The sequence below is a fragment of the Photinus pyralis genome, unplaced genomic scaffold, assembly GCF_008802855.1.
Source record: "Photinus pyralis isolate 1611_PpyrPB1 unplaced genomic scaffold, Ppyr1.3 Ppyr1.4_unclustered_Scaffold337, whole genome shotgun sequence".
NCBI classification, from domain to species: Eukaryota; Metazoa; Arthropoda; class Insecta; order Coleoptera; family Lampyridae; genus Photinus; species Photinus pyralis.
The window spans coordinates 191,993-206,446 of record NW_022171387.1 but is presented as its reverse complement, the minus strand read 5'-3'; the positions used below and the strand labels follow the sequence as shown (position 1 = coordinate 206,446).

The window sequence follows — 14,454 nt, the reverse complement described above, 5'->3', positions numbered from 1 at the left end:
GTAATGGAAACCTTCCGGAAATGGCATTTATCAATGTCCTTAAAATTATTTATATACGTTATATAAACACGAATGTAAATTTATGAAAATGGCTTTTCATTATGTTTCGTAAAACGAGCAGGCGAGCAGTGGTGTTAAACCGTTATTTTGCCCTCCATTCAACAGAGTATACGCGTATAGGAAATAATAATGATTGATAAATTGCAGGGAGGAAACGGTAGCTAGACCGATTAAAATTACTCAAAGCATAATAGGCAATTTTGTAAACAGGGCGAATGGAAATGAAAAACATTCACAACTGTACACTTTCGAAAAGTAATTCCCAATTCGGGGATTTTCTTTCTATTGTCGCTTCCTTTCGATTACCCGCTAGTACTTTACAATCATGTACAGTGAAACTTTTACGATATGGCGTATTACTATAGCACTTAATTGGTCCTTCGGATTATAATTAGTCGAGCGAGGATCGCGTTAAAGTTAATTAAGAACCGCTTTTCATTCTCTTTCGTATAAATACGGTTTCGCAATGAATATTGCTACATTGTCGTACAACTCAGTTTCAGTTGGAGTGCGTGTTTATTAGTTTATGCGTTGCAAGTAATGAAAGAAACAAATGCGGTTCCATTTACAATTAAATTTCGTGAACAATGATTCACATCCGGCAGCAAATCGTCTCGTACTTTTCACCGTATTGTCTGCATTTATCGACGTCGATTACAATAACAATAACTTAGTACGGAACACGTTTGAAGTGCTGTGGTATGGTGGTTCTCAAACTTTTATACTTAGGGCCCTTGATTAGCCTGAGCTAGGGAGGAATTGCTCGATCAACGAGAATTCGGAGAATGTGAAGAATCTTATGTATTATAAGGGTTTAAATGTTGCTCAATGAAGAAAAGGGAAGAATCAGAAGAATGAGGAAATGAAGAATTCGGCGAGTCTTAAAATCGCATTTCGCGTTGGGCTACCGGCTTCTGAGACGTTTGTTTACTGGAAATCGCCAGTGTAAGACTGGATATTTGGATTACTCACACTACAATGTAACTAAGTCTTTATTTAACCTGTTTCCATCGAGCGTTTGTAGCGTGGTCTTTGTCTCTGGCCCTGAGTGCTAATTTCTCATTTTCTTCATACAGGAGGTAAGTTTTTGTTTTGTGTAAATGAAAAGTTTTGTGCCAGTTTGAGCCCAAATTACGATCCTGGATTTGAAGAGTTTCACTAAAATCTCTTCGTTAACTCGGGAAGGCTTATATATCCTTAAAGACCGATAAACTTCTTAAAACCTCTTAAAGACTATTAAACTTTCCTGAAGATTTGTTACTCTTTAAAATGTAGGTCTAAATTTATATTCTGTGGTGGTACATAGTGCGACGAGTATTCGTTATATTTTATTCTACACCGAGTTGTTCTACAGTAAGCAGTAGGATCAAACCGAACTCCCCCATAGTGAGTCACCCGACATAGTCGAGCTGTTCTGTAGTGAGGCACGACGAGTCAAGTAAGACTACGCCAGCTCCCTGTAGCTCTCCTGTACCGACCTGGTGCTACGTTACTCGCCGGTACCTGATACATGCATCCCGTTTCCGTTGACACCTCCACAAGAGCTAATGCTATACAGGAATCCTGTAGTTATTCGTCTACAACCAGCAATTCAATTATTTTAACACGTATATGCTTTAGGTCTCTATTTCTGTCCTCCTCTTCTATCAGATTATTGGCAGAGAGCGCCTTTCTGAACTCAGACGGCCGTGGTTCAGAGGTAATAATTGAGTGAGGATCATATATATTGCTGTGTAAACAATGTCGGTTGGGACGTTGTCTGGATCTAGGCATTTGGAATGAACCCGTGTGGTCTAATTATTAATTAAAATTTCATTACAATATACGAATAACCACACAACGATTTTGGGAATATAGCTTGCAGTCAAGGTCTTCTTGGTTATCTTATAGTAAAAGAAAGAATAGTTCCTAGAATTAATAGGGGTTAGAAAAATTTCAATCTCAATGTTTGATATCAATTTTGTTTTATTTAATGCGTTTGTGACAGACTTGATGTATTGGGCCTTTCGTTCATTATAGAAGAGATTAATCTTAAAAAAATGTTTGTTTCTAATCCGATTAAATACGGGAGTACGCGTTTAGAAGGTGCTTCTGACAAGCTCGAAGCCGAGTTGCGGTCCGTTGAAGAAAGGGAAGTTTGTTTTGCCAAGTTTGAGGCAGGTTGGCCGCCTGTTTAATAGGAGTTTTGTGGCACGTTCCGAGGCCAAGTTTGATTTGGGAATTTAAGAAGACACGTAGGCCTACGTTTAAGTTTATTTGCCTTTAATCGCTTTAAGCAAATTCGTCGGTTTGTCGAAGAGAATCCAGTACATTCAGTTCTCTTTCTGAGTTAAGCGGTAGAACAGTTTGGAAGCTGAACTTCGCCCATTTATTTAATGTAAATAAAGTCCTTTATTATTGTTATTATTATTCAGTTCAGCCAGATACTACAATCAACCTGATTGGGTAGTAGATTCAAGAAGGTCAAGTTTTTGTGCGTTTAAGTGCATTGGTCATAATATTAGTGTTGTGGCCGGATCATATTGGGATTTTGTCAGTCGAAAATCTGTAACTATGATCAAAGCTTATTAATGTTTTTTTTATTTGGACGTTGTGGTCCAAGTTTGTTAACTAGGATTCCATTAAACTTCCACTAAACGCAATTCAATTAACTTATGTAACAAACAAAAAGCTTCTAGAAATTTCCCGAATACGCACGCTAATCCTTTATCGACCTGCCGGCGCCTTGATGTCGCTGTAGCATATTCTCTACAATACAATACAATAGAATTTATTATATTTGTAGTCATCCAGAGCAGTGACGTATGAAGATCAACAATCAGCAATCAAGCTTGCAGTAATGAAGACACTATTTTAGAGACTGAAGTTTGACTGAGGTTTACAACAAATTGGTTAAATACTTCTTTCTTCTTCATTCATTCTAAGCTTCAAACTTGAAACCCTTAATGCAAAATGTGGGCCACGTGCAAAGTAATTTTGAAATAAGCACCCCAGCTGCAAATATTTCAATGTGAAGTCGTTAATTTTAACTTGTGGGCCATGAAGACCGTTCGAATAAGCTGAAATTTAAAAAAAAATAGCAAAATTTTGAGTCCTAAAGGCATTTTAGGTTCAAATACTAATGTGAAACCCTTCAATTTACTGGGAACAAAAAAAGTACACATATACCGCTTCATAGAGAATGTGAACAAAAGTATGTCTGGCGATAACCAAACGATAACAAGAAACGTATTGGGGGATAGCGAGCGCGGTTGATACGGACTTAAAAGTTGCGTGCATTCCATGAGCAGCTCAATTTTGAGTATTAACTAGCGGGATCTCCTAAATTTCTAGTACGTCGTTTACAAAAATTCTCTATGATAGGCCTCTGATGAGACGATAGTAGATATTCAACGCCGAACCTGGACCAGTTTAAGGTCGCTCGCCACTAGCGCTGACCTTGGTAAGTAGGTAAAAGTGATAATCAAGGGTATTCGCTTTCAAGGTCATTGGAGGTCAGAGACTCCATTCTTTGCGTTGTCGTCTTTCACTTTCAAGATTACTAAAGATCAACGAACCAATTTTTGCTTTGTCACATTATACTTCCAAGGTCATTAAACATAATATTTGATTTTCAAAATCATCAAAGTCCAATGGCCTCACTTTTGTCATATCATTTCGTTTTCCAAGCCAATGGCCATATTTCATTTTCAAGGTTACCCTAGATCAATGACCTCCATGATTTTTCTGGACAAAAAGTCTGACGAGCGGACTAAAGTTGTTGAGAGACGAGGGACTACTCCGATCTAGTCTTGAGAAATAGGATGTCAAAGTCGTTTCGGAAACGGTGTTGTAAACACTTCTTCTTTCTCATTTTCCTCGTCCTCTTTCGGCATCACTTTCCTTGTTAATAGGTCGGTTTTTTAGCTATTCGTGACAGTGGCTTGATCAATGGCTGATAAGTTTGCACAAACTACTGTTTTTTTTTTATTAAAATGATCGGCTTTAAGTGGGTGTAAAGATGCATACTGCGGTTTTGCAAGATGGATAAAGAAGATAAATTATTGTAAAGACAATCTATGGCAAAAGTGAATGTTGGCTTAGCTTGTAATTTTATTCTACCTCATTTGCAGAAGAAAACGGTGCAATTTGCAACAGAAATGTAGTATGTCAATGGTATAAAGAAAACGTTGTGGAAAATTGGAAACTTTTCCGAAAAATGCTCAGGTTGGGCTCTATATGAGGATTTGTATTTAAAAGTAAATGCAAATACTTGCTTCCCTGTTAGAGGTAGTTATTCAAAATGGGGTCGTTGACCTCTGTCGACTTTTGAAATAAAATATATAACAAAAATGGGATCATTAATCTTTAGTGACCTTGGGAGTAAAATCTAACACAGCAAAAAAAGCGTCGCTGACCTTTGGTAACCCTGAAATCGAAATATGACAACAGATATATGGCCAGGGATGCCGAAATGAGAAAACGACAACTTCGATATTGAGGCCTCGGGTCACTATTTCCGTTGCTGTGGAGATTACTGGGATACTTCTGGAAGAGGCTTTACGTTTTCTTAATGGTTTGGGCGAGAAGATGGTCCAGGAATATGAATCATCTATATTCCTACTATAAAAAACCTGCCTGTTTAGCGCAAAATTCCGCAAGCATACTGTTAATACTAAAAGGATGGAAAAATTGCACCTTAATTAAGATTTTCCTTTATTACGTTATTGTTGTCTTCTTATTTGAATAAATCAAAAGCTGTCGTTATTAAATACCTCTCAAAAAATGAGATGCTTAATATCATAGTACAAATGAGTTTATGACTGTTTAAAGTACTTTCATACTTATTCCAATACATGTAGGCACATTATGACACTTTTGCTGTTTATTTTTCAAATAACTCACGTAATGGATATTGAAAATCTATTGCTCACTATTTCAACAATTCGAAAACGAAAGTAAATAAATGAATAATTTATATATTTACGAAACGTATCGATTTTACAACTGTGGTTAGTGATCATGATCATATTACCAGAAAATACAGAGGGGGTCGTCAAAACTGTAATACAAGAATTTTGACATTAGTCTCTTTTCGCAATTTTACGGAAATAAAATGTATTAGTACTCCAACTCTACTAGTGTCTGTGAATAAAATCAATTGTAGCTAATTGGTAAGGACAATTACACATATTTAATGTGCGCATAGACCAAAAGAATTCGCCTAAAGGTTTCCATTCTTTCTACTTATGTCATTTTCTTGTTGAGATAAAATCGATAAATTCTAGTTCAGGTTAGATATCTGTCAACAGTATATCTTTACGTGGTAGAGATTTTCAGTTCGCATCCAAGAAATGGGAACGAGAAGATGCTGCGACACGTATCAGTTACACTCGGAAAAAAACTCACATATCGTGAACACGTTTAGGCCTGAAAGTAACGTTTTATCTTAACCTTTGGGATTATATTACCAATCGGAGCAGACAGGAGAAACCAGCAGAAACAAAAATGAAATAGAAACTTCCCTTATATACCGGTGATAAGGCCGTCCGTTTCGATTTACTACAAACTCGTTAAGTTTTATACCTGCCAATACTTTTATCAGAACACAATGGCCTCACTGAGATAATATCGTTTTTCTTATACAAGACGACTGGATCAATGTGGGCGAATGGAGTCAACTTTAGACGTTATTAAGTTACTATGTGATACATTCTCCTATCTACCTGCAAATTTATTTACGAAACAAGAGAAAATCACTAAACCGACCATGCTAAATTCTTATTACCTGAACGTCACAAAAGCAATTAAGCTAATAGGAGGTCTCTTTTACGTACGCCGCATTATTGGCGTGCTTCTCCATTCTTTGCCTATCGGCAGTTTATGCATGACCAAGTGCAGCGAATTGCATTTTAATCTAGATGCACGTTCCGGCTCGAAGGACCAAAACAAGCGAATTCCTTAAATCGACTAAAGGCCAACGTATCCATTTGCTTTCAATCAAATTGTATGTGCTTCAGTAACTGTAACCAAGCTATGCAAATAGAACGGAAATTGATTACAACGAAGTGAGAATTGTTTAGATAAGGTAGTCGCGTTTCTCTTATTTGTCCCAAGATAATTGTAGCTTCCAGCTTACATTACAAACTCGAGCCAAAAGGGCGTCCGAAGTTATAAATAAGTTTGTTTTGCTCCCGTTGTTATCGTTATTGTTATAGTTACATCGTATTCGAAAACAATACGCTCTTGCAGTTCGCAAACTGTTGTATGGTCTTCGGCTATTGTGCGCAATATTTGATTAATGGCGTGAGAGACAAGCGAGCGCACACCTACCCAGCGAATGGTATCATAAGAAAAGCTTACGTAATTATACTTTCCATGACGACCACTGTTTTAGTTTGTCACAAGTCGGCGTGGAAAGAGATCGCGAGCCAATTCAACCCCTAGCAAAAACATCGTTCGGATTATCGGAGAGGGTGGCTTGAAGTATCAATGCGGCGTGGAGCAGACGTTAGGTGATGAAGTCTATTGTCGAAACTTTATATCCATTATTGACTTCTGTCAAGCACATTACGCCCTTTTTTTTCCTTTTCACACACGCCCCACCTATCGCATTATCGTCGGCGATATGTTAAAAAACACTTTTAGCGTCGTTAAATGGCGGGAGCGCGCAAATTAATGATACCGGGGCAAATAAAAGTGGAAAACGGCGAGCGGCGCCACGACGTTAATTAGTCGCGGAATGACACCCAAAGGCGTTTTTGGTTTTATTAGACACTGAAAAATGCATCTTTCCGTCACTTTTATGCGAGTTTGAGTAAATTTCCCAGTAAAAATTATGGTAATTCCACGAGAAGGTGACATCTGTCCTGGCGTTACACGAAACTAGACAGTTGCGGTTATTCATTAAATACTGAACTTTTTAGTTTCGGAAACTTTCTTAAAACTTTAACTGTTTTCCCATCAGTCGTCGGGTTTCAAAGACGAAAATACTCCTTGCAAGTTGGAATACTTCGACATCGATAAAATATGATAATTCCGCGGTCGTGTTACATTTATAATAGCACAAAAACTCCTAGTCGGATCAATACCTTGTGTTTTCTGTACCTTTTTCCAATTTTGAAACCTTTGAAGCCTCAAATTCTCAGTATGGCTTTGAAACCTTGATCGCGAGCTTTGCCAGTTCAGACTAGAAACTTCAAGGATGAGTTATTCTGCATATATTTTCAGTTGTAACAAAATATCCTGTATTGTGTGTTATGAAATTCCTCCGTTAGATGTCGCCTGTTGTCGTCCCCATCCTTTGACATTGAATCCTTTCACAATCCCCCTCTCTTTATAAAGGTGTTATTGTTAAGACTGAGGAACTTAATTAATTTACCCCTTATCGACCAGAAACAAGAACCAGAACTTAATCCCTGCATCTCCTACCAAACAGAACCAGACCATGGATCTTTACATCCCAGATTGGAAAGACAGAGATCCTTTTAATATACTTCCGTTTTGTTTTGATTTACAGAGAGCTTTACCTTTATTTCATCATTATTATCTTTGTATGGTTAAAAACCTCCGGACTTCCGGATCAAAATTTGTGCCTGTGTTGACAATAATTACTGTTAATTAGCCTCCCATTTAACACCACGTTCCGGCAATAAAACACGAACAAAAATTCGTTTATTTTGACGCCATTTAATTTGACAGCGTCAAACCTTGGCGGTGTCTCCAGACCCAGCTCAATTGCACCGACTCCGTTTCACCAGTAATGGTCGAGCTAATATTTAAAAAAAAATGACTAGAGCTCCTGTATATGAAGATGATGAAATTTTTGAAAGTAGATCTGGCGGATTGTTTAAGAAGTAATCATAGTTGGTTTGTTCTATTTGTGTTTCCGTATGTGTTTTTCCTCTTGGAAATTTGTGACGTAGTTGCGTAGTTTTCTTTGATTTTATCGGATTTTTAATTTACTCAATTTAGATAAGGTGTTAGAAGTAAGACACATCTGGTCATTTGCTATAAGTGGTTTTATCAGGCGAAAATCAATTAACTCACGTGTTATATCGCTGTTAAGAGATAAGGTATTTCGCGAGCTAAGTTCGGTGTAAGTAGGGACGCGGGACGCGTTCCTTCGAAGCTGACTTTATCAAGTGTAAAATAGCGAAAATCCGACGTGCGAATTTAAAACCGATTCAATTTAGTATGCAATTAATACGGTTTCATAAAATTCCCGCAGACATGCGGCTTTCTCGCTACGATCCAGAATCCAGCATCGACAACTCTTGATTCTAATCCACAAGTCTTAAATATAGGGGTAATCCAGCCTTCCAAAGATGGACGATTCCAGTGGTAATTCTAAACGTTGTATTGTAACTTTTGAACTAGTAGCCCAATCTTGAAACTGTTTGAAATTATGGACTCTACAGGCCACATTCTATAAGAAAATGTTTTTTTCCCGGTCGATCTGAGACAATTTTTTTTTCGGGGCTCAAAAAAAGACAGTGTATAACCTTCCTTTTTTACCAAAAATCGACTACACCAAAATTTCTCGGGAAAAGACTTTTTCTTATTAATTTTGGTGTGTAGAATCCAAAACAATTCGTACTTTTTCGATTAGATTTCTCAATCAAAAGTTATGGACTAGAAACCAATTTCGAAAGAAAATTCAAAGGGCTGTAACTTTTGAACTAGTAGCCCAATCTTGGAACTGTTTGAAATTATGGATTCTACAGGCCACATTCTGTAAGAAAATGTTGTTTTCGGGTCGATCTGAGACAATTTTTTTTGCGGGCCTCAAAAAAAGGCAGTGTATAACCTTCCTTTTTTACCAAAAATCGACTACACCAAAATTTCTCGGGAAAACACTTTTTATTATTAATTTTGGTGCGTAGAATCCAAAACAATTCGTACTTTTTCGATCAGACTTCTCAATCAAAAGTTATAGACTAGAAACCAATTTCGAAAGAAAATTCAAAGCGCTGTAACTTTTGAACTAGTAGCCCAATCTTGGAACTGTTTGAAATTATGGATTCTACAGGCCACATTCTATAAGAAAATTTTTTTCCGGGTCGATCTCAGACAATTTTTTTTTCGGGGCTCAAAAAAAGGCAGTGTATAACCTTCCTTTTTTACCAAAAATCGACTACACCAAAATTTCTCGGAAAAACACTTTTTCTTATTAATTTTGGTGCGTAGAATCCAAAACAATTCGTACTTTTTCGATCAGACTTCTCAATCAAAAGTTATAGACTAGAAACCAATTTCGAAAGAAAATTCAAAGGGCTGTAACTTTTGAACTAGTAGCCCAATCTTGGAACTGTTTGAAATTATGGATTCTACAGGCCACATTCTATAAGAAAATGTTTTTTTCCCGGTCGATCTGAGACAATTTTTTTTCGGGGCTCAAAAAAAGGCAGTGTATAACCTTCCTTTTTTACCAAAAATCGACTACACCAAAATTTCTCGGGAAAACACTTTTTGTTATTAATTTTGGTGCGTAGAATCCAAAACAATTCGTACTTTTTCGATCAGACTTCTCAATCAAAAGTTATAGATTAGAAACCAATTTCGAAAGAAAATTCAAAGGGCTGTACTTGTATCAGTAAGGTAAAGTGTATTTTTCTGTTTGTATTCGGTACAGACCGTTATACCTTATGGATTGGTTGGAATTTTCACTCTGAAACCGTAATTGTAAATATCTTTTTTTTTATTCACCTTTTTTCCACTGTAGCAAAAGAACTTTGAAAAAGGTTTTCATTTAAATTCAATATTAAGTTCAGGAATCTTCTAAATGAGTTACATGCATACGTTATTTCGACCTAAACACAAAAAAGAATGGCGGGACAGCTTGTATATAACAGTACTTTAATTTAATAAGCATGAATATGGTAGATTATTTGCTAAATAAGCCACAGAGTTAGTTTATTGTATTTGAATTGGTGTCTCACTGTCCGTTTATGTTTTTAGAAGTTTTGTACTTTCGTAATTCTTGTTTAAGTTTTATCGCTTTTGTAAATTGTGTATTTAATTGTAAAACGTGAAATTGCGTGTTAAAATGTAGGGACACCTGGTCGTTTGCGGTAAGGAGATTTTTTCGGGCGAAATAACGTGTTCTTATCGCTGTTGCAGGTGTTACGGTGTTTTTTTTAATCCCAAAAGAAGGAAATTGTTTCTAATAGAAGTGGTGTTCCTTTAAATACTGCGGTCAACGTAAAAACTCGGGGTTGCTGCTACTAGTTGATAGTTTCCGTGAAATTTACTAAAATGATGACGGGGAGAAATATACCACTGTTTCACAAAGCATCAAAGAGGCAATGAGAAGGCGGATACATATCCGTAGGTGAGCCGAGTGACAAGATTAGATTAATAACCACCATAATGCCTAAAGAAAGGTGAACGGTTGGGATAATGGATTTCGACGCAATCACCACAGTAGAAAACACCATGACGATGGTTAGGAAGAAGTATCCATCGCCCGTCGGATTGCCCATATTGGAACAGATGGCCACGGTCTAGCGAAAGGTGGCTTAGGACCTCTAAAACGATGGTTGTATAAGAATAGAGTTGTCCGGAAAGGCATCAGGCAGGACAAATGTCTTAAATGACGGGAGATGGGCCACGTTAGTGATGAAAACCTTTTCGAAGGTTTCACATATTAAGGATTCAACCTCCTGAGGCCTGAAACCCCAAGTCAAGTGCTACAAAACATTAACATTGTATGAATTTTGCTTTCATTTTCAGTTCTATAACCAGAAGTGTAAGTGTTAAAGTTTTAAAGTAGAACAGCAGAAATCACTTTCAGTTTTCTGCGTGTGGAAATGGTTTTGACCTTGTAATTGATAAAAATATCTACGTTTTAAGTACAGATCCATTTCCAGATAATTAACCGTGGATTATGGCCGTCTTAAAATTAAGTACTACGATGGCACCAACCTTTATGTATAGATAGCACCAACCTGTACGGAGCTGCAATGATAAAGGATTTGCACGTAGCAATCTCGGTAATGGACAAAAACGAATTCTACCAAAAACATACTTACACATAACGTCGAGCCGCACTTCAATGCTGCTGGACTTCGTCGAGTAGGATTCGTGAACGGCCACGCACCTAAGGGTTCGTCCGTGATTCTCCTTAGATATCGTTAATTCTAGTACTGAGATTGCCATCCACGTTCGCGGATTATCTAATTCGGTCGAATTGGTTTGCCTTCTAGAAGGAGTTATTTCATTCTGATCTGAAAACAAAGACAAATTTATTTATCCGACCAAATTGCATTTCGTTACGAATTGATTTAGGGGCGAATTCAATTTAAGAAAAAAGCGAATGCAAACCTCGTTAAAGAGAGAGTATAAATCAATAAAACAACGGTTTGCTTAAAATCAGAGAATGGAACATAAATCAATCGGTTAAGTGCTTTCGGCTCGTCCGTCGTTAATCTCACGTATGCAACCGGGCACTTTTGTTAGCGCGTGATGAACCCAACAGTAGGCCGAAGTGTGCGTGATGTGATTGATGTTCGAAACTGCCGACAGAAATTAAGGTCCTCGAACAACAGCATCCCCATGGGCATTCCCCTCCAAGATTAGCTCGAGCTAAGGTGGCCCGATGCAAACACCATCAAGGTTAGTTAGTCGTCCATAAATCAAACGTTAACGTAAAAGACTCGTTAATATTATTCACGATCCCGGATCGCCAACTTTGATATCTGCGTTAAATGATCCGAAGACAAATTGATGGCCAAGCATTCGTTTTTGTTTCGACATTCTATTTTCCTTGGAGGACTGTCTCGCGGCCTCAATTGATTTGTTTATAATTTACGACGACAATATCATAAATCGCTAAACAATTTTTACGGAGAGCATCATTAATCTTCGTTGTGAGGGAAAACAGCTGAATCTTTCCCGAAGTGAGAACTCAATCTTTATAAGTGTAATATGAAGCAACTTACGTCGTAATGGATTTATAGAGTTCTGCTCTCCATTTTACAGTATTGAACATTTACGCAACGTCAACGTGATCAAGTCTTTTGTTCGGATGTCCACTCACAGGCAGCGTTTATTTTAGCTTGCTGAGGGGCCTAGCCACAGTTACAAATCCTTTTATGGTTCTCTGATACGATGAACCGGTTTGAAGGAAGGTGAGGACCTTGACGTTCTTCGGTTCCAGAAAATTTTGTGTGGAGGCAACCTTTTTTGGTGTTCCCCATATGTCGTTAGCGCGTTCCGTAACCCGAAAGGCATCCGTCGGAATGGGTACATTTCAGAGGGGCGTTTTTATTTTCTCTCGCGACTGCTTTTAATCGCCCTCAAGTGATGAATTTTAAGGCGCTCGCGAGCGTGTCTTCCGGTCCCGAACGTTCCCAAGAGCTTTAGCGTTTTTTCCGCTCACGATCACTTTTCCCGAGCAATCCCTGCACTGTCGACGTGGGACTCCCGATTTGCCGCAGCCATAGCCTCGGTAGCTGGCGGAGTTTTGGCTTTTGACACCTGCTTCTTTTTCTTCTTTCGACAAACACTGACATCGTGACCTCGAACATTGCAGAAAAAACATCGTTACTTCTTCTCATTTGCGAAGAACCTGAAAAAGCTTAATAAGAAGAAATGCAAAAATTAAGAATGAAAAATGAATTCAAAGAATCGAAAAGAGGAAGTATTTAAAGCAACCTTTCTTCGTATTCTTCTTCTTTCATCCTTGCTGACCCTTTAACTCCAATACGTTTACCATTCGATTCTTATACCTACCCTTGATTTTTGTTTTGTGCCCCTTCCCAATCTTCTTTCTTATGTTCCTATGGCCTCACTTTTTCTCTTCTACTTTCCTCTTTATTTATCGGTCTGAAGCTTATATTCCGTCTTGTCATCTGTCCGTCCCTTCTTCACCCTTCCCTTCTCACTTCTTTTCTCCTCCTTTCTTTCTACTTGTTGCATTGTTGCTTGCCATTAGGGAATGCAATCCCGCAGCAAAATCTCAATCCAGGTATTTGCGGGATCCCGCAAAATTTTAAATAAATTGGCAAATAAGAAATTTTGTGCAGTTAACTTCTGTATTAAAATAAATCGCTAATTATCACAATATTCAACAAAAAAAGTACCTTCAGCCTAACTTAGAACTCAGAAAAACCTCACCTGTAAAGCACAAAAAGGCGAACTTCTAAAGTGCCTCAAAAATCATACTACATTTTTAACGAAAAAGTTTAACAATTATCTTAAAAATAATTTCTCCGTTATGCGTTTCATTAACAAAGCAAACAGAGTCGTTCCCTTGGTCGACAAGTTCCTCAGTCCCGCAAATCCCGCGGGATCCCGCTCCATTTATGTGCGGGATCAATCCCGCAAAAATGCTGCGAGATCCCGGTATTGCATTCCCTAGTTTGGATTCTACACACCAAAATTAATAAGAAAAAGTGTTTTCCCGAGAAATTTTGGTGTGGTCGATTTTTGGTAAAAATGGAAGGTTATACACTGCGTTTTTTTGAGGCTCGAAGAAAAAATTGTCTCAGATCGACTCGGAAAAAAATTTTCTTATAGAAGGTGGCCTGTAGAATCCATAATTTCAAACAGTTCCAAAATTGGGCTACTAGTTCAAAAGTTACGGCCCATTGAATTTTTTTTCGAAATTGGTTTCTAGTCTATAAACTTTGATTAAGAAGTCTGATCGAAAAAGTACGAATTGATGGATTCTACGCACCCAAATGAACAGGAAAATGTGTTTTCCCGAGAAATTTTGGTGTAGTCGATTTTTAGTAAAAAAGGAAGGTTATACACTGCCTTCTTTTGAGCCCCGGAAAGAAAATTGTCCCAGATCGACCCGGAAAACAATTTTCTTATAGAACGTGGCCTGTAGAATCCATAATTTCAAACAGTTCCAAAATTGGGCTACTAGTTCAAAAGTTACAGCCCTTTGAATTTTTTTTTCGAAATTGGTTTCTAGTCTATAACTTTTGATTGAGAAGTCTGATCGAAAAAGTACGAATTGATTTGGATTCTACGCAACCAAATTAATAAGAAAAAGTGTTTTCCCGAGAAATTTTGGTGTAGTCGATTTTTGGTAAAAAAGGAAGGTTATACACTGCCTTTTTTTGAACCCCGAAAAAAAAATTGTCTCAGATCGACCCGGAAAAAAATTTTCTTATAGAATGTGGCCTGTAGAATCCATAATTTTAAACAGTTCCAAGATTGGGCTACTAGTTCAAAAGTTACAGCCCTTTGAATTTTTTTTCGAAATTGGTTTCTAGTCTATAACTTTTGATTGAGAAGTCTGATCGAAAAAGTACGAATTGTTTTGGATTCTACGCACCAAATTAATAAGAAAAAGTGTTTTCCCGAGAAATTTTGGTGTAGTCGATTTTTGGTAAAAAAGGAAGGTTATACACTGCCTTTTTTTGAGCCCGAAAAAAAAAATTGTCTCAGATCGACCCGGAA

At 37.6% G+C, this 14,454-nt stretch overlaps 1 protein-coding gene across 1 annotated transcript in view; it reads right to left on the bottom strand.

The window, feature by feature from the left end:
* Nucleotides 1–14,454, bottom strand: part of LOC116182066 (hemicentin-2) — an 89,983-nt gene that overhangs the window by 44,912 nt on the left and 30,617 nt on the right. Inside the window, exon 4 of the mRNA XM_031502566.1 lies at nucleotides 11,073–11,267. Within this exon, the coding sequence (XP_031358426.1) occupies nucleotides 11,073–11,267 (195 nt within the window). The remainder of the gene's footprint in view (nucleotides 1–11,072; nucleotides 11,268–14,454) is intronic.